Source organism: Scylla paramamosain, chromosome 18 (genome assembly GCF_035594125.1).
Source record: "Scylla paramamosain isolate STU-SP2022 chromosome 18, ASM3559412v1, whole genome shotgun sequence".
NCBI lineage: Eukaryota > Metazoa > Arthropoda > Malacostraca > Decapoda > Portunidae > Scylla > Scylla paramamosain.
Window position 1 is genome coordinate 21,270,072 of NC_087168.1, and position 19,578 is coordinate 21,289,649.

Sequence of the window (19,578 nt, forward strand, 5' to 3'; positions counted from 1 at the left end):
TTACTGTGGCTGTAAACAAAATGTATAATTGCAGGTTTCTTAGAGAAGAACAGAGATACATTCAGTGCAGACTTACTTCAGCTGATCCACAACACCTCTAATAAGTTCCTTCAGCATCTCTTTGTTGAAGACATTGGTAAGCATACATTGAACCTTTCATGCCACAAGACTAATAATTGGGAAAGATGCCCAGTAATGTTTAAAGTCCTCTATATTCATGTTTTCATTAACTATTTCAACACACTGTCTTTGAGTATTATTACCTACTTGTGACAGGTTACTAGCTCTTTACAGCTTATGTTCTATGTTCTTCAAGTTTATTATCAGCAAATCTCTCAAATCTGTGGAATGAAATGCCAGTTTTTGTCAAAGATAATTTTTTTAATCATCCACAATTATTATCATTGTCTTTGTTTTGTTTGTAATGTTCTTGTTTGGTGAAATCTATCTTAGTAATAATTTGCATGGTCCAGGTATGGGATCTGAGACGAGGAAAAGAGCGCCAACTCTGTCTGCACAATTCAAGAAATCACTGGATATGCTGATGAAGACTCTTCTGTCCTGCCAACCATTCTTCATCCGCTGCATCAAGCCCAATGAATTCAAGAAACCCATGGTAACTTTTTATTTATTTATTTATTATTTTTTCAGTAAAGTTAATGCTGAGAACTATTTTAGGGTGTTGCTTCTCTGGTGCTGGATTGACATGGAAGTATTAATTAGTACAGATAGAGAGCCAGGTAATCAGTGATGCCCATCTTTTCAGTAGTGTTTATATGCCATCAATTTTTTACTAGCCCATTTTAGTGTAAAGATTTTTCCCAAACATTTTCTGATGGGAACTTAAATATTCCATTGAGTTTGATATTCACTTATGTGCAAATTTGTTTACATTTTTGTGTGTTCATTAAAATAATATACTCAGCGAAAAGTGAGGCGCTCTAAGCATGTTATTTCCTTTTGCAGATGTTTGACCGTGAGCTGTGCTGCCGCCAACTGAGGTACTCTGGCATGATGGAAACTATACGGATCAGGCGGGCAGGCTACCCCATTCGTCACACCTTCAGGGAGTTTGTGGAGAGGTACAGATTCCTCATTAATGGCTGTCCACCTGCTCATAAGGTAAGACCCTCAGTAAATCCAAATAAATCAAATTGTAATGGTATGAATTGCCAGTTTTCATGCCCATTCTCTTCCCCAACAGAACCTCTAATTTTAAGAAGTATCTACTAGTCTTTGTACCATCATGTCAACATTTGACTTGCAGTAAATTTTGACATAATGATGATTGGTAGTTGACATAATTGAGAGAGAAAGACAATAGTTTAAGAAAGATTTGAACATTTGCTTTACTTTTCTATGTATTTCCAGGTGGACTGTCGAGCAGCAACAACCAAGATTTGCCAGCAGGTGTTGGGTCGGGCAGACTACCAGTTGGGCCACACCAAGGTGTTCCTCAAAGATGCCCATGACCTCTTCTTGGAGCAGGAACGTGATAGGGTTCTTACCAAAAAGATCACCATCCTCCAACGCTGTGTCCGGGGATGGTACTACCGTAGAAAGTAAGAACCCCAGCCTCACTTACATAACTGTTTTATGCTGTTAGTAAGGATTAGCCTGCAAAAGGTAAATGCTCTGGCAGGGTGAGGAAACAGACACAATGCTTGAGGATGATGAATTCTGTCAGGAATTTGATCAGAGAATAGAAAAGATCAATTGGGAATGATTTTGACGACATAATTAAATCAGAGTCAGGTTACAAGAAAAATAAAGGTGCAGATTAGTGAAAAAAGTAGCTTCATTAGTTCATCACTAAAATTTCATGTCCTTGTTTATCCTTACATGGTTGGGTGGTATAACTTTAAGTATGACTATAAATTAATCACGTTTATGAAATAACAGGTTCCAGAAGATGAGGGAGAGTGCCATCATTATCCAGAAGTACTACCGAACCCACGCCCAGAAGAGGCGGTACCAGAACATGCGAGTTGGCTACATGAGGCTGCAGGCGCTCATCCGCTCGAGGGTTGTGTCCCACCGATTCAAGCACCTGCGTGGCCACATCATCTCCCTTCAGGTACTGCAGACCATAACTCGATACTTGCATGTGAAAATAGGAATAGGCAAGGGAGCTCGAGGGCTATTAATGTTCATGGTCTTGAGTATGACAGTGTGCAAAGAAAGATAGGAATACCACACGTAGCTGCCTTATGAAAATTAAATGGCCTCCTTTTCTTATGTTCCCCATGTTCACCGCATACTCCATACTCATCTGTTCCAGAATCCTAGCTCTTTTCATTATTCCATCCAAGGAGAAATTAGTCAGGTATAGTGACAATACACACCACTATTGCAGACCAAGGTTGATTAGTGAACATGTCCTTGTTTCCGTTGTCTTATGCATGCTGTATTGTTGTTATAAAGGTTTTTTAGCTTCTCTCCTACTTCTTGAGTTTACAACATCTACCATAGCATTTTATATAGTTGCACAGCTTAGTAAATGCTGTATAGTAGTGGTTGGGATAAAGGAAAGATGATAGTCATGTATTTATTCCATAACTAGTCAAGGTGGTAATGCTGCAATCACACGCAGGCTCGGTGTCGTGGTTACCTGGTAAGACGGGAGTTCCAGCACAAACTCTGGGCTGTTACCAAGATCCAGGCTCAGGTAAGAGGCCTCATTGCCCGCCGTCAGTACCGAAAGCTCAAGATGCGAGTGGAAGCAGCACGTCTGAAGGAAGAGGAAGAAAAGGCACTGAGGCAGCAGATGGACAAACGGAAGGCACGGGAGATAGCAGAAATGAAATACTTGGTGAGTTTGGTTGTCTGTACATTATGGAGTGTTGTTAGTATTGAGTTCCAGGGGATGAGAAACATTTACCCAAAAATTTATAAGGCAGTCTGTAAAGCAAGCAATGTGTGTGATTTTAGGAGCGGCTGAAAGAGATGGAGAGAGCCGAGGAACTGCGAGCCAGAGAGGAGCGGCAGATGATAGAGACGAAAATGGAGCGTGTGAGGGAGGCTGAGAGACAGAGGGATGAACCTTTGGATGATTCTCAACTGGTTGATAGAATATTTGAGTTCCTCCCTCCCGACTCTGCATCAGAAACCCAGGCACCTCCTTCACGCTTCCAGGTAAGAAATGATTTAATACAATGTTATTTTGATTAGTAATTTGTCAAAGAAGCCATGCATTTCATATTTTATTGCAGCCTGTATTAAGATGTTTTACTTTTTTGCAGGATTTACCAACACCAGGAAAAGGGACGGTGTCAGAGGATGACATCATATCAGGAATTCCTCGTCCACCTGGAGACCAAGATGAAGACTTGTCTGAATACAAATTCCAGAAATATGCAGCCACTTACTTCCAGGGCAATGTCAACCACCAGTATTCCCGCAAGCAGCTCAAGCAACCCCTTCTGCAGCTTCAGACTCAGGGTGACCAGCTGGTGAGTGTAATGATCAATTAAACTAGTGGTGTTACCCGGTATATGACTTAAGTATATGAGAAGCACTTGCATGAATAAACTGATATAAACCATAGAGACCTTTTTTTAGATAGGCTATTACTAAATAATTAGTTGAATCACTGCAACTTTTACTTGTTATGCTTTTATTTATTCATCCATGTAGTATATAGTACAGCAAGTGTTATAAAACCTAACACTCTCTCTCTCTCCCAGGCTGCCATGGCCCTGTGGATTACCATCCTGCGCTTCATGGGAGACATGGCTGAGCCCAAGTACCACATGATGGACCGAGACACAACATCCGTCATGTCCAAGGTTTCAGCAACTCTGGGCAGAAATTTCATTAAGAGTAAAGAGTTCCAGGAAGCACAGCTAATGGGCATGGACCCTGTGAGTAACCTTCTCCTTGGCCATGTGAATTGTCTGATGTGGTAAATATTGAAAGCCCTAGCAGTACATGTGTTAAGTAGTCATCTCTCGTACATCATGAATGGCTAACTAATTACATGTATGTGAATGAGGTATGTAATTTTATTTGACTTCAAGCAATAACTGGTAGCACAACTAATATTGGCAAACTGAAAATCTAATGCCTTAAAATTAATAATTTTTCAGTACCATGTTAATTGCAATTTGTTTGAATAAAAACCATTACAGTTTTCTTTACCTAACAAGTGTAATTTTTTGAGGATAGATGTTAAAATAGTCTGTCTGTTACAGGTGGTGTACATGTCTCAGAAGAACCGCAGCATCAGGCACAAGCTGGTCTCACTGACTCTCAAGAGGAAACACAAGTTGGGAGACGATGTGCGGCGCCGCCTGCAGGAGGAAGAATACACTGCTGAGAGTTACTCGTCTTGGCTTGACTCAAGACCCACATCCAACCTTGAGAAGCTGCACTTTATCATTGGTCATGGCATTCTCAGGGCAGAGCTCAGGTAATGATTCTCAGTGAAAGGGAATTAGTGACTAATTATAATGACAGTTTTGAGGGTTATGTAGAATGATTTACTATTTCCTTTTTCTTCCTTTTATTGAACTATAATGGATTGTGGCTTGAAATTGTGACAACTATATTATGAACAAATAAAAAGCAACTAACAGTGCATGAATAATGATTTCCCTTGTACTGAGCAATTCTTTTTGTCATTTCAGCAATTATTTAAAAATAGCAGTTAGTTCTATCCTTTTTTATTACATTTTTCATATCATACACTTACTGAATACTTCTTACAATTAGTAGTTGTATTTTTTTTAAAGATAACTGTATCCTAATCCTAATCTGGCTTGCAGAGATGAAATATACTGTCAAATCTGCAAGCAACTGAGCAATAATCCTTCCAAGTCATCCCACGCCCGAGGATGGATCCTTCTCTCCCTCTGTGTGGGCTGCTTTGCTCCCTCTGAGGACTTTGTGAAGTACTTGTTGTCCTTTATCCGTGAAGGTCCCCCAGGCTATGCACCATACTGTGAGGAGAGACTCAAGAGGACCTTTGCTAATGGAACCAGAAATCAGCCTCCGAGTTGGTTAGAACTACAGGTAGCTAAAGAAGATCATGTTTATTGCTTTGAGGTTTATGGAAGATTGACAAAGAGTGAAAGAGGGTAGTAGGAAACTAGATTAGAGCGTCAGTGAAGTAAAGATGTTTAATGTATGATTCTCTCTCTTTGTAATACTCAAACTTTTGGATAGCATATTTGATTATAAACCTTGGCTTGTAGTATGAATTATCTGTAATGATCCCAATATTTCAGGCAACCAAATCCAAGAAGCCACTCATGCTGCCAATCACGTTCATGGACGGGAACACCAAGACTCTGTATGCAGACTCTGCCACCACAGCCCGAGAGTTGTGTAACCAGCTGTCAGACAAGATTGGCCTGCGTGATCAGTTTGGCTTTTCCCTCTATATAGCCTTGTTTGATAAAGTAAGTTTCATTCTGTACTTATCAAGTATACCTGCATCTGTTTCATTCTGTACTTGTATATCTGGATCTTGATTTTCACACATGCAACCAAATGACTTTGTTTCTGATTGCTGAAAGAAACACTTCACATTCATTCTCCAGGGAGCAAAGTGGATAATTTTGTTACATTTCTTCTTTGTCACCTTTCTTTGCTTTTAATTGTGTGCATTTTCACTTATTTCTTCTTTAAAGTTCATTTGTTCTGTATTGATTGTCACCCTCAGTGCATGTTCAAGAAAGGTCTTACTGTATGAGTTAATTATTTGCATTCATCAAGCTAAAGCAGATGCAATTGTACAACCATAGCATCAGTCATTTTGCAATAGTAAGTAACCAAGCACTGTGTCTGTGTTGGATAGGTATCGTCGCTGGGCAGTGGAGGTGACCACGTCATGGATGCCATCAGCCAGTGTGAGCAGTATGCCAAGGAGCAAGGTGCCCAAGAAAGGAATGCTCCTTGGAGGCTGTTCTTCAGAAAGGAAATATTTGCTCCCTGGCATGATCCCACTGAAGATCCTGTGGCTACAAATCTCATCTATCAGCAGGTAAAGAAATAGCATGTTATTTTTTTTAGTCTTTATTATTATTATATTCATTGATTATGTTAGGGTTTTATCACAAAGTAAATTGTCATGAATTTCAAAATTATATACCGACAAGATAGGAAATGCTTTATAATGTGAATCAGGTGTTTTGGATGAAATATTTTCAGAAATTCTATTCTTGACTGAATTTTTTCCTTGCTTGTGCTTGTAGGTGGTGCGAGGAGTGAAGTTTGGAGAGTATCGATGTGATAAGGATGAGGACCTCTCCATGATTGCTGCACAGCAGTACTATATTGAGTTTGGAAGTGACATGAACACTGATCGCCTCTACAATAACTTGACAAGCTATATACCAGATTACTGTGTGTCTGCCGGTGACAAGGCCATTGACCGCTGGGCTGGCCTAGTGGTTGCCGCCTACAGGAAAAGTTATTACGTTAAGGAGAGAGTTCAGTCCCTCAAGGTGAAAGAAGATGTTGTCAGTTATGCCAAGTTCAAGTGGCCACTTCTCTTCTCCAGGTTCTATGAGGCATTTAGGTAAGTTTTCTGTTCTTTATGGTTTTATAATATAGTATCTTTAAAGGAAACAGCAAATTAATTTTGAATTTTCATTTATTGAATCACTTAATATTATACCCAAGAAACTGAAAGAAAATTTTATTATAAATGACAGTTAAAATGAAATAATTTGTTTGTGACCCTTCCTCTCCAGATACTCAGGCCCCAACTTACCCAAGAATGATGTGATCATTGCTGTGAACTGGACAGGCGTGTATGTTGTGGATGACCAGGAGCAGGTGCTGCTGGAGTTGTCCTTCCCCGAGATCACCACTGTGTCGTGTAATAAGACGCAGAAAGTTTACACCCAGACCTTTACTCTTTCCACTGTCAGAGGTGAGGAGTTCACATTCCAGAGTCCCAACAGCGAGGACATTCGAGACTTGGTGGTGTACTTCCTGGAGGGACTCAAGAAGCGCTCCAAGTTTGTGATCGCCTTGCAAGATTACAAACCACCTGGTGAGTTTTCCATTTTTGAGTCCTGATACATAGGTTTGCCTCCTGATATCATACACCAAGTAAATCCATATGAAATATTTAAATTTACAGGATGTATTTTCCTTTCTAGGAGACAACATCAGCTTCCTCACCTTCAGCAAGGGAGATTTAATTCTACTGGAGGAGGATTCTTCAGGAGAGTCAGTGATGAGTGCTAACTGGTGTGTGGGGCGATGTGAACGGACAGGAGAGAAGGGTGACTTCCCTGCAGAGACTGTCTATGTCCTTCCAGCGGTAACCAAGCCTCCCGGAGACATCTTGGTGAGTAGCTAAGTGTTGTCCCTAATTAGTAAAACTTGTAAAGTATTGAGACATGAAAGAATAACAGTGGTGTGTGTAAATAAAGGAGATGAAAGGTTAAAGGCTGAAAAGTAACAGGATGGCATACTAACTAAATATTGTGGAAAAAATTGGAAGCGTCATCATGCCCTCCATTTTAGAGCATCTCAGAAACAAAGGAATTGATTTACACAGGATAATTGTAGTCTACATTCAGATGAAATGTGAGCACGACATTGATTTTCATGTCTGACATCAGGCACTCTTCACTGCTGAGGGAGCTGAACATGGCCGCAAGCTGTTTACACCACAAGTAAATGGAGGTGATTCACAGGAGAAGCCATACACACTGGAGGAGTACTCTCTTGACCACTTCAGGTATTCCTATTTATGGGTTGCAGAGGGAGAAGGTTGTGTTGATGTAATATTAGCTGACTTGCAGCAAGTATTAATCTTAGAATGGTAGAGATATATGTAGGGCCAAAGTGTAATGTTATAAGGATGAATTTATGAGGTTACAATATTTGCTTCCTCAACAGGGCACCACCAAAACGCACAGTGTCTCGAGCCATCACCCTCACATCAGCACGCCGTCCCTCCAATGACGTTTTGTGGAAATATTCACGGGAGCCAATCAAACAGCCACTTCTGAAAAAATTGCTGCATAAAGATGAACTTGCCCAAGAAGCTGTGTATGCTTTCAATGCCATCCTGAAGTACATGGGAGACTTGCCATCTAGGAGAACCAGACAAGGCAATGATCTCACTGACCAGATCTTTGATGGACCACTTAAGCATGTAAGTTTTTGCAGCCACATACTCTGTCTTTGGAAGCTGCTCAGATACTTCAGAAAGTTTTTTCTTGAAGGACTGTATCTAAATTGAATTTATTCGTATGAGATTTTTTCTTGATATAGTATTCTGAATTATAAATCAGATTTTGTATAGTAAAATTAATGCTAACAAATTATCAGATTATTATATTTTGGTTTCAAATGGTAAGCAACTATGAGTAAATCTCTAATTTCCTCATGAGATGTTCTTAAACTTCATCTCTATAGCCTATTATGACAAATTTTTCTATGGTAATTGTATTAATAATGTAACTAACTGGTTTCTGTTTCAGGAAATACTGCGAGATGAGATTTACTGCCAAATAATGAAGCAACTGACAGACAACAGGAATCGACTCAGTGAGGAGCGAGGCTGGGAACTGATGTGGCTAGCAACAGGCCTCTTTGCCTGCTCTCAGAATTTAGTCAAGGTAAAAAAAAGTATTATGGAAAATGCCAGACGAGTTTGAAAGATTTTTTGAAAACTGAAAGGACTGAGTAAACAATTTGTTTTCTCCACTTCATTTTTATTTATTTTCCAGGAACTGAGTCAATTCCTACGCACCAGAAGGCATCCCATAGCCCAGGACTCTCTACACAGACTGCAGAAAACCATCAAACATGGACAACGTAAATATCCACCTCACCAAGTGGAGGTGGAAGCCATTCACCACAAGACTACACAGATCTTCCATAAGGTAAGGAGGAAGTATGCTTTGTTCTTTTTATGTACCTTCTAAAGTTGCACATACAGGAAATATACAGAAAATACACGTTTACTATTCCTGCTTAACCTAACAAGCCTCTGTTGATCTCCAGGTCTACTTTCCGGATGACACAGATGAAGCCTTTGAGGTTGACTCTTCTACTCGAGCTAAAGACTTCTGCTCGTCCATAGCCCATCGCCTCAACCTGAAGAGCTCAGAAGGATTCTCTCTGTTTGTCAAAATAGCAGACAAGGTCATATCTGTTCCTGAAGGAGACTTCTTCTTTGACTTTGTGCGGCACCTCACAGACTGGATCAAGAAAGCTCGACCATCAAGAGATGGTAACTTACTTGTCTTACATAATGTATATGAGTATACATTTATACTCTTACTCTTTACTAGTTTATATTATTAGCAATACTTTTTATATAATCTTGACATTATCCACAAATTTAAGCATTTTGTATTATCATCAACATTTTCACCCTTTATTTTTTAATATCATTGACAGTGAATGGTTATTACACCTGTCCATTTCTTTTAAAGGCACGACACCCCACTTCACATACCAAGTCTTCTTTATGAAGAAATTATGGACCAACACAGTGCCAGGGAAGGACCGCAATGCTGACATCATCTTCCACTTCCACCAGGAGCTTCCCAAGCTGCTACGAGGCTAGTACTCCCCACATGGCACTCCACCGGCACTGATCTGCATTCAGCATTAAAATAAATTCTACAAAAATGGTTTACTCCAAATTTAGAAGGGTGAAGTTAGAGTGAATTACATATAGCAGTACAGATGGGTGCAAACAGTAATGATTCCTTACTGTAATACCTTTCCTTTACAGGTTACCATCGGGCAACAAAAGATGAGGCGGCACGGCTAGCTGCTCTGGTTTACAGAGTTCGCTTTGGGGAAAGTAAACAGGAACTTGCTCTCATTCCGTAAGGCTGCCTGTGTATTTTTGTTAACTGTTGTCCTTCCATTGATTCTCTCTCTCTCCACAACCCACAAACCCACAGGATGTCTCCCACAGTATGTTTACAAACCACAGTTGCTCACCACAGCCTTTCCTGCTAACCTGTAACAGACAAGAACAAGGAAATATTAAGGTTTCCCATGAAGAAAATATCAATGTTTACACACTTATTTTCACTTGCTAATGAGGTGAATAATTTCAGGAATATGTTGAGAGATCTCATACCTGCAGATCTCACCAAGGCTCAGAGTACCAATGAATGGAAGAGAGTTATAGTGCAGCACTATAATAATGATTCAGGTGAGAAGGAATATATTTTATAGTATTATACTGTTTGGCAAGGAAGGTTCAACTGGGGATGAGAAAGTAAAGCAAACCAATCTCTATAGTGGAATCTGATATGCAAAGAGACCACAAGAAAAATGAATTTTTGGGTGAGAAAGTAAAGCTAAGCAGTCTATAGTGGAAAAGTTACTCAATCCAACAATATGCAAGGGATCGACCACCTGAGAAGAAAGAGGGGAAAGGCATAGTGATGATTTTCCTGGAGAGTACAATGTGTCCCATTTTTAGACTGGTGGATATTATGATTCAGCACTGACATGTGCATTGTGCCCACAGGTATGAGTCCAGAGGAAGCCAAGATTGCCTTTTTGAAGGTTATATTCAGATGGCCTACTTTTGGCTCTGCCTTCTTTGAGGTGAAGCAGACAACTGACCCCAACTACCCTGAGCATCTCCTCATTGCCATTAACAAGCAGGGTGTATCTCTTATTCATCCTGTATCCAAGGTTTGTCACTCAGTAAGATTACTTATTGTGAATACATGATTAATGGTGATACAAGTAACTGTAATGTTATATAAGTCAAGTAACTTTATGTATTGAATTAAATTGTGTTTCAGTATTTGCCCTCAATCGAAGTCCTCTGATCTGCTAAGAATCTGTCAGCATCAGAGGATTGAAGAAGGAAAATACGTAAGATTCTTAATAAATCAAAGGACTTTGATTGAGGGAAAAACACTATTCACCATGGAAATGAGTGTGATAGGTTACTCCACTACTGACCAGGATTGCCTATATAAACCATTACAGTTTAAATTCATTACTAATTTGAACTTTACACTTTCAGGAAATCCTTGTCACAAATCCCTTCACAAGGATCAGTAACTGGTCTTCAGGTAACACATATTTCCACATGACCATAGGAAACCTGGTGAGAGGAACTAAGCTCCTATGTGAAACCTCCCTTGGCTACAAGATGGATGACTTGCTCACATCCTACATTTCACTAATGCTCACCAACATGAACAAACAGAAAACCCTTCGACTCAAGTAAATATCGTACTTATGAAGAAAATTTTAAATGAATAAAGAAATTATTAGTATTGTCTTAATTCCTGCTTGCAGTTTGAGCCAAATCTACTTTTGTGATCAACTCTTGTAACCTCATCACTGACTCTTGTTTCCTGCTTGACCCAGATGCCAGCCTCTCCACACTTTTAATCTGTAGGTGGAAAACAACAGCACATAGATGCTATTGTTGTGCTAGCAGCTCAAAATGAAAAGCTGCTTACCATCCTTGCATTCCACCTTTATAGTGTGCTCAGTGGTATAATTAGTCCATGAAAAAAAAAGTATGAAACTCTCCATGACTGCAATCTTGTTTTAACACAATCATGTTCAATGATAATGAAGTCAAGGAGATATTGTACAAAATAAGGGAGACAGAAGTAAGAGGAGTAAGAAGAGGCCAGCAATATGAAAAGGGAGACAAGTACAAGTAGTAAGAGGCCAGCATCTGGGGCTAAGCTTGAGACAGGCAGGCTGAGCCATGAAACCAATCAGTGATGAGGTTACCACAGTAGCACAGGCTCCAGTTGCAAGCTAGGAGTGATTGGAATGAACTACATTATTATTGAGATTCTATGCCATTATATCATGAAAATGCTGTTAACAAAACTATAGTATTTAAAAGGTGTTAGCAATTCTCATTTGGGTATAAGTGATGTCGGCACAAATTATTAAGTTATTGCCAAACAGGTTTTGTTGTATCAATGTTGTATATACAGTACAAGCTCAAACAAACTACTACTTACTGATTTAAATGTGTTAAGAGTATAGCTTAATTTCTTCTATACACAAGTTATTGAAAGTGTCCAGAAATATCTAGTCCCTGCAAAACTAATTTGTTCTCCATTTTTGTAGTTTTTTTTGCTTGCATTAAAAAAAAATAAACATTCTAATATGAACAAGTACGCACTCTTGGTCTAAAGACTTGCTTGATATCAAATTTAGAAATCAGTAACATGGAACCTCTATTTTTACTTCCCCATCCAACTTAGTTTTCCAGTCATGGGTAACATTCAAATTCAGTGTTACAATCTTGAAACATTAGGAGCTTAGCTAAGGTAAGGAATTTTTCCCATTGTTACTTAATAATTGCACCATTTTTCAAGTTTGATTTCCAAGTAAAGTTAATAATATAAGATGAAAGATGCTGTGCTCTACCACTAGCTACTACAATGGACAGCAGCAAATGTTTTTGTTTCAATAAATTCAGAGGGATACAAATCACATCTGCCACTTATACTTGCAGAAAATCACACATGCTGCAGTTTTACCACACCAAAAAATTAATCCTCCCTGAGACCAGATAGCATATGTGAAGTGTTATACTGTATGTAACAAGTCCAAGTGGTTAACAGTTCTGGTTTTTGTTCTGGTTTCTCCCTGATAAACCATGGCTTCACTGTATATATTCACTTCTCATACATATGTATTGTGTATATAAATTTATGTATGAACTTTCAAATTAAATTAACTAGAATGGATAGCTGGGCCTACTGCCTTTTTTAGTTCCTCATCCTCTCAGCATGACAAGGTTATCAGGGAGATGAGCCTATGTTTTTCCTATGTGAAAAAAATCACTGATATGAGCATACCTGAGTAACTTTTGTTGACACAGTGAGGCACTATGGGTAAAACAGTTGAGTGTTCTATGGACTGATGATGAAAGGAAGAATATATGAATGTATCTTCCACCTGAAATGAAAAGCATCCCTCAATATTAAAAGTCCTAAAATTAATACTATATATATTGAAAGCCCCTAGAATTAATCCTATATATCTTGGAGAGTGTATTAATTATTACATAACACACAAGCAGTGATAAATCCTGTGAATTCCAATTTTAAGATTATGGTGCCAGTCATCAAAAGTTAGCTGTCTGCATATAGTGTGTCAAGTGTGTCAAATGCATTATATTCCTATACTATCCAGAAAATGCTAATTTCCAGAAAATTAACTTGTACTCCCACCAATTAGAATTATGACTGCAAATAAGTGATAATACCAAGTAAATACTAAGCAATAACTTTAAAGAACCTTCCATGTGAAAATGAACTTCTAAATTTATACAAAGCCATGTTTGTACTGTATATACAATACTTGACATGGCCACTTCTTAATTTATTATAAATTCTTATTGCATTTAAGAGTAATGAAAATTTGTAATTTTTAAACTTGTATGTATGACCACCACATACTAGCTTCAACTATTTATGATTTTGACTACAGAATCTTGTACATGATTACTATTGTAAAGATTATGTGCATTTGTATTCAAAAGGTGATTAAAGCAATTGCCTGACATGTATTTATTCAAATTACTCTGTATCTTCTTGATAGCAAAGCAAGATCAGTATGAATGAGTGTATAGAACTGATGCTAATGAAACTCGAGATGCTGTGAGCCTCCATGATTACTGCTTGGAAAAGTATTTGCAGGCCACAGATGTTACCAGTCACAAAGTGCAGCTCACCACTCATGCCAACCTTGAACATAATTATATAGCTTTAATTCACAATCTTTTCCATGATTTCTTTTCATCAGATAAGTCACATGGCTAACTGAGAGTTGCAAGCATGATTAAAAATAAAACCAGGTGACAAGAAACATGTCTTTTGTGAGTTGAAGGGAATGAATGATATACTTGTATGATTTTTTTAGCAACAAATAAAGCTGCTTGTTGGGTAACTACTACTGTACACAAAAAATGTTTTAAAATATGAAGATTTATATGGTTGTATATTTCAATGTATTTTAAGGGCAAAACTTGTGATTCTTTGTACTATACATTCTATATTACTACAGTATCTGAAATCATCACAGTGTAGGTTTTGTAAGTAGCTTCAGCATTATGAGATCCATTGAAGCATTTCACTTAAACATGGATTACAGTGACAATTTGACATGGTTTATTTTAAAGCAAGCTTTTCTTTCAGCATACCATTATTTTCACTGATCTCTACTCCATTTGTTTCTTCAATACAGCTACATCAGATTTTTTTTTTTATGGCTCTAATTATATGTACATATCCACAGTCTGCCTTGTTGATGAAAATAAAATATTGATATAACAAAAAATGGTTGTTTAAATTTTTATCTCTGCCACCAGCTTAATTGCAGGATATTAAGCATAAAAGGCAAACAAACGAATCTGATATAACTCAATATTATCAGTACTATATAGCCTCAATTTCCTCCCTCCTTCTTGATTGGAGTGGTTGTTCAGTGCTATCAGGTATAATATATCCCTTGTTATACCACATCTTCTAGTGTTTTAAAGGACCAAGATGTGGATAAGATAGAATATAAATACGACAAAATATTCTGAGTTATGCAATATAAATACCACAAAATATTCTGGGTTATGTATGCATGAGGATCGCTAGACAGCCTTTCATTCTACAGTTACATATTCCTTTCGTGGAGCCCGAGTGTCTTTCTGCGAGACTTCATTTATTTCCTTATATCATTTAAATAGGTCTGCCGTATATTTTAAAGGGTTGCTGATTTTTCCAATTATGACAATTTGCTGTGACATTATTTTCTTGAAGCTCGTGTCATTCAAAAAGACCTCGCTCATTATCTTACGTTATTTCAATATGCCTGCGTGTATTATTAAAGGGTCACTGCTGCTGATTTCCCTACTATGACAATTTGATGTTCATGCTGGGGTTCATGGTGAAATCGCAACTGAGCGCGTGAACATTGTCCCGAGAACCAAGTACATCATTGTCTTCACCTTGTACAAGTATATACAAAATAAATAAAACTGTATCTACGCTACCTTCGACGTTCACGAACACGAGTGAAGTTTGCATATTACTCCTAACTAATTGCAAAAGTTTAGCAGATCCCACTATAGTTGGCATCGAGACATCCAGTCCTTCACATGTTATCTTGGCTACCGTAAGTATCGATTCCCAGGTTATGAGTTACAGTTTTACTCGACATGAGCAGTACGTGTCCCTGCAAGACCAAGATATTTAACTAAGTCTCCAGCAGAACAACCTCCCTGCCCCCGCCCCCCGGCGCGGCGCCTCCCGGTGACGTCACTCTTGACAAGCCCGGCGGGGTGATCACTATTACCAACTTCGGCGCCTTCTGGCCACTATGTAAACAATCACATATATCCACTTGTCACGTAGACCACATCCATGTAGAGACTCTCACTCACTTGTCGTAACACAGACAATACACGCAATCAGGCCAGCTACATGACATTGCATAATAAGCGCCGTGGAAAGATGAATAAGAACAGTACCGCAAATTCTCCAAGCCGACATCAGGCATCGGAATTGGCAATACTGTGGGCGCTGAGTACCTACATTAGCAGTTTTCAGCGTGAAGACTCAAGCTTAACACTGTAACCTAGCATCCGGCGTCCAAACTATACTTGACTGACGCGTAAGTGAAGGTGTGAGAAGTGCATCCCCTTGTTAATGGTGAAATATTCAGGTGCTTCTATCTTGAGGCACCATCTTGGACGAGGTTTCCTCAGTTACCACTTCCTTATGACCTCTAGTAAGGAAATACACGCTTTTTTCAAGGTGACGCTAATTCCTGGTAGATAATTAAGTCTAGCTCGAGGTGGAGTTCAGTGGTAATTTGTTGTGTACTTGGCGATCAGGTGGTAATCGCTCAAGGAAAATAGTGCCCCTGGAAATATGCGAGCAGCTCTAGCCAAGCCAAGCCTGCCACTGCTCCCACTCAGCGGCGGTACGGCTCCTCTCCATCACCACTACTACCTCCACTATCACGACCACTATCTGCTATCCCTCTAAGCCCGTCACCATTCGTCCCCTCCCCGGGCCTTTGTATGCGATGACTGGTTCAAGTGCAGTGTTAAGGACAACTAAGCATTACTTGCGACTCAAGTTGAAGAAATCAGTTAACCTAATCAATACCTGAATGAAGTATTTGATTGTTGTGCTACTGTTACAGGAGGGAAATACAAGTGATGATGCAACTTGTTTCACAGCGAAAGATGGTCACAAGCTTTGTTCACCACTTTTTTTTTTTTACTCCATACCCATCCTTTATTTGTGATTACAGTGACGACTTGCCTTGGACTATTATCTATTTAGATATGCTACAGATGAAGATTCACAGACAAGATAACGATTTATTCCCATACTAGAATGAGGAACCTACTGTCCACTACTGCAAATGTCACACTTGAGAAAATTTGGATGGGAAATTTGAGAGATTAATTTGAATTGTAAATTATTTCTAGTATTCATGGTGTTTAAGACCTTTAGTTCTTGTTGCACAATAAGTTTTTATCCTACATTCTGCTTTAATCCCACACAAAAATTACAGCTGAGTTTTAGGTACCGAGATGGCAGTATAATGTGAGTGTGTTAGCTGAAATAGTCAGTTAACAAATTCAGTTTATTAGCTGAAATAGTTCATTAACAAATTCTATCAGTAAACAGATAGTCATATAATTAGTTATCACAACAGCACAAAAAGAAATCACCCTTCATACAATTAAGATAAGAAAAAATTACACCACTCCACGTAAAAGAAGAATGATACAAGTCATTCCTGTCTTTGTTCTGTGTATTTTGTAACATATATGCAGGGAGGGCCCTCATTTGAATTTCAAAGTGGGAGAGAGAGAGAGAGAGAGAGAGAGAGAGAGAGAGAGAGAGAGAGAGAGAGAGAGAGAGAGAGAGAGAGAGAGAGAGAGAGAGAGAGAGAGAGAGAGAGAGAGAAGCAGTGCAGCAGAATTATCAGTATATTGCAGGTTTTATCATGCCTCCCCACATTCTCTTCCTTGCTCCCTATTAAGTTGATTTCTTTGACAGCTGAGAAAAAAATACTAGTATCAAAAGAGAGAGAGAGAGAGAGAGAGAGAGAGAGAGAGAGAGAGAGAGAGAGAGAGAGAGAGAGAGAGAGAGAGAGAGTTATCTATTCAGCTGCAATGTATTTATGACTTTATGCAATCCTGCAGTCAACTTTCCAAGAAATTATGTATCTTTAATGACCTGTATTGTCCTGTCACAAAAACATCTTTTCATTTTTCTCTTCCCAAGAATGCTTTTCAGCCAGGCATTCAGGATAATATTTTAATGCAATGATGTATTTCAGGTACGAAACAGTTCACTGGTTTTCAGAGGGCAAGAGGATGGAAGAGAGCTGTTCAAAACAAATCCTACCGAAGTGACTGTCCTCCAAGAGATGAGATGGAGGCTATGACCAGCAGTGCTGCTCATTGTGCTTGACTTCAGTGTTACCAAGCTATACTGATGCCAAGAAAGACCACGTTCCAGATAACAAAGTTGCCAAATAATTAACAGTATTCTGTCAAGAACTCAAAAGTGCAGTCAGTAAACTGAACAAGTATTAGATGCCTCAATAGAACTGTCTTTGATTTTGACTGTCAATATTTCAGTGGCTTGCATAGCATTTTAGTCAGTGGTGCTCACAGTATGTCTGGGATCAACTCTTGAAACCTCTATAGATCCATAACTTATTATTCAAAATATTTAAGCATTTCTGGTGACTTAAAATCCCAATTTTGCTTTGTGAAGAATTCTACTGTGATGTCTGTATATTAGCCAGACTGATAAAGTGGAAGGCTTTCGGATCACAGTTATCTGTCCACAAACATGGCCTCACAACACACAGACGGACATGACTTCACATATGAACAATATGAGAAACTATACACCCAAAAGAAGTATATGGATGAGGACTCACTAAATGAGGCAGACCTAAACAAGTTCGAATGTGACGAATGTGGAAAGTTTTTCAGTCGGAAACAAGATCTTCCGCGCCATTCCCTCACTCACACGGGCTTGAAGAAATTTGGATGTAATGAGTGTGGAAAATTCTTCAGCCAGAAACACCATCTTATGTACCACAGTCTGACTCATACAGGGTTGAAAAAATTTAAATGTGATGTATGTGGAAAAAACTTTAGTCGAAAGGAGAGTCTCTCACGTCACCATCTTATCCATACAGGTGAAAAAAAATTCAAATGTGAAGAATGTGGAAAATTCTTCACCTTAAAGCACCACCTTATATATCATTCTGTTACTCACTCAGATTTGAAAAAATTTGAATGCGTTGAGTGTGGAAAGTTCTTCAGCAGGAAGCAGGGTCTAGTTCGCCATACTCTAACTCACACTAGCTACAATAAAATGTAATGATACTTGTGGAGAAAATTCTGTATAGGTAAGGCTACCGAGTGAGTTCACTGTCATAGAAATGTAAAGATTTGAATATGTATAACTTAAACATAAATGTTTGTTCTGTCATCATAATCTATATGAAGTTTTCTTTTTACTTTTTTCATGTGATTCAGCTTTATTTTGGTATTGCATAATGACAGCAGTCAGAATGAAAAGACTGAATGATGTGGAAGGTCCTGCATCCTTTTTTTTCTAAAAAATGATCCACTATATAATTATGATGTGGAAGTATTCAGAGTGAGGACTTCCAGCAAGGAGTGAACTTCAGTACTTATATTCACATGTTATTTATGCAAAATGAACAAACTAAAGTTGACGTAACTTATTGGCATCCAAAACTATGCAGTTCATCTCTCCTCCACTAACTAAGCACAGGCTCTTCTTTTCACCCTTGCACTTTTGCAAATGGCACATTTTTTAATGATTATTGATCAGTATCATTACCAGTATGTAATGTAAGTAATGTAAGGTCTTATGATTTTTCCAGTTATGCTTTTCAATTGGTGTATACTGTATTAAAGAATGAATCTCTTATATTTCCCTATGTTACATTCCTATTCAAATCTAAGGAACATATGATTTCATTGATTTTGGAAGGCAGGTTCCATATTAACACAAGTCAGTTATACTCACCTCATGATAGATGGAGCTGCAGAGTTGAGCAGCTTTTTTGTGGTGACCATGATACCTCTGGAGTCTTGTGCTTGGCCATGTGCAGTCATTGATGCTGACAGTCCTGGCTGTTCTGTAAAGGGAGGATAGTTCCAAGGTCAGACATTTAGTGCAGTAGTTATTGTCCTGCTGAAATCAATGTTGAGGTGAACAGATTCACCATAAATAACTGATGGGAAAATAGAGATTTGTCTGTTATCATACAAACAAGTAAAAGGAGAGCAAGAATGTGAAAGTTGGGCTTACAGAGACAATCATGGACAAGAACACCTCACAGCATTCCTTGGAGTTTTCTTTTTTCCTGAGGAGCTTAATACTCCAGCAGCTATTACATATTTATTTTGACTTATGATGTCCGATGCCTTGAGGATTTTAAGGAATACTAAGATTGTTAATATCTGCACACATGATATATGCATGTACAATGAGAGTCTGACTTGGCCATGGTGCAAAATTATGGTTTGTTTCTAAAGTAATGTGATCATGTGACCAAAGAATGTTTTTATAAGAAGCA

At 38.6% G+C, this 19,578-nt stretch overlaps 1 protein-coding gene and 2 long non-coding RNA genes across 14 annotated transcripts in view; 2 read left to right on the forward strand and 1 right to left on the reverse strand.

The window, feature by feature from the left end:
- Positions 1-14,271, forward strand: part of LOC135109264 (myosin-VIIa-like) — a 41,102-nt gene extending 26,831 nt beyond the window's left edge. For all 8 annotated transcript variants that reach the window (XM_064020540.1, XM_064020538.1, XM_064020539.1 and 5 more), the window contains 26 exons: positions 35-136; positions 474-616; positions 967-1,122; positions 1,372-1,562; positions 1,903-2,077; positions 2,594-2,812; positions 2,932-3,135; positions 3,243-3,452; positions 3,687-3,863; positions 4,194-4,411; positions 4,767-5,013; positions 5,229-5,402; positions 5,801-5,986; positions 6,198-6,523; positions 6,699-7,003; positions 7,113-7,303; positions 7,581-7,699; positions 7,861-8,119; positions 8,448-8,585; positions 8,697-8,852; positions 8,974-9,202; positions 9,408-9,536; positions 9,713-9,809; positions 10,047-10,144; positions 10,466-10,635; positions 10,976-14,271. In XM_064020540.1, coding sequence (XP_063876610.1) covers positions 35-136; positions 474-616; positions 967-1,122; positions 1,372-1,562; positions 1,903-2,077; positions 2,594-2,812; positions 2,932-3,135; positions 3,243-3,452; positions 3,687-3,863; positions 4,194-4,411; positions 4,767-5,013; positions 5,229-5,402; positions 5,801-5,986; positions 6,198-6,523; positions 6,699-7,003; positions 7,113-7,303; positions 7,581-7,699; positions 7,861-8,119; positions 8,448-8,585; positions 8,697-8,852; positions 8,974-9,202; positions 9,408-9,536; positions 9,713-9,809; positions 10,047-10,144; positions 10,466-10,635; positions 10,976-11,182 — 4,826 coding nt within the window. In that variant the 3' untranslated portion in view covers positions 11,183-14,271. The remainder of the gene's footprint in view (positions 1-34; positions 137-473; positions 617-966; positions 1,123-1,371; positions 1,563-1,902; positions 2,078-2,593; positions 2,813-2,931; positions 3,136-3,242; positions 3,453-3,686; positions 3,864-4,193; positions 4,412-4,766; positions 5,014-5,228; positions 5,403-5,800; positions 5,987-6,197; positions 6,524-6,698; positions 7,004-7,112; positions 7,304-7,580; positions 7,700-7,860; positions 8,120-8,447; positions 8,586-8,696; positions 8,853-8,973; positions 9,203-9,407; positions 9,537-9,712; positions 9,810-10,046; positions 10,145-10,465; positions 10,636-10,975) is intronic.
- Positions 9,435-19,578, reverse strand: part of LOC135109269 (uncharacterized) — a 17,431-nt gene continuing 7,287 nt past the window's right edge. The window contains exons 2-5 of one of the 5 annotated variants that reach the window (XR_010272635.1): positions 19,026-19,137; positions 12,789-12,888; positions 9,700-9,946; positions 9,435-9,573 (exon numbers count right to left, since the gene is read on the reverse strand). This is a non-coding gene — a long non-coding RNA (uncharacterized LOC135109269). Of the gene's footprint in view, positions 9,598-9,691; positions 9,947-12,684; positions 12,889-19,025; positions 19,138-19,578 lie in introns of those variants that run through there. The other 4 variants (XR_010272632.1, XR_010272633.1, XR_010272634.1 and 1 more) reach the window with 4 other exon arrangements.
- LOC135109268 (uncharacterized) overlaps positions 15,306-19,578 on the forward strand; it is a 4,390-nt gene continuing 117 nt past the window's right edge. Inside the window, exons 1-2 of the long non-coding RNA XR_010272630.1 lie at positions 15,306-15,597; positions 17,287-19,578. The exon at positions 17,287-19,578 is cut by the window's right edge and continues 117 nt beyond it. This is a non-coding gene — a long non-coding RNA (uncharacterized LOC135109268). The remainder of the gene's footprint in view (positions 15,598-17,286) is intronic.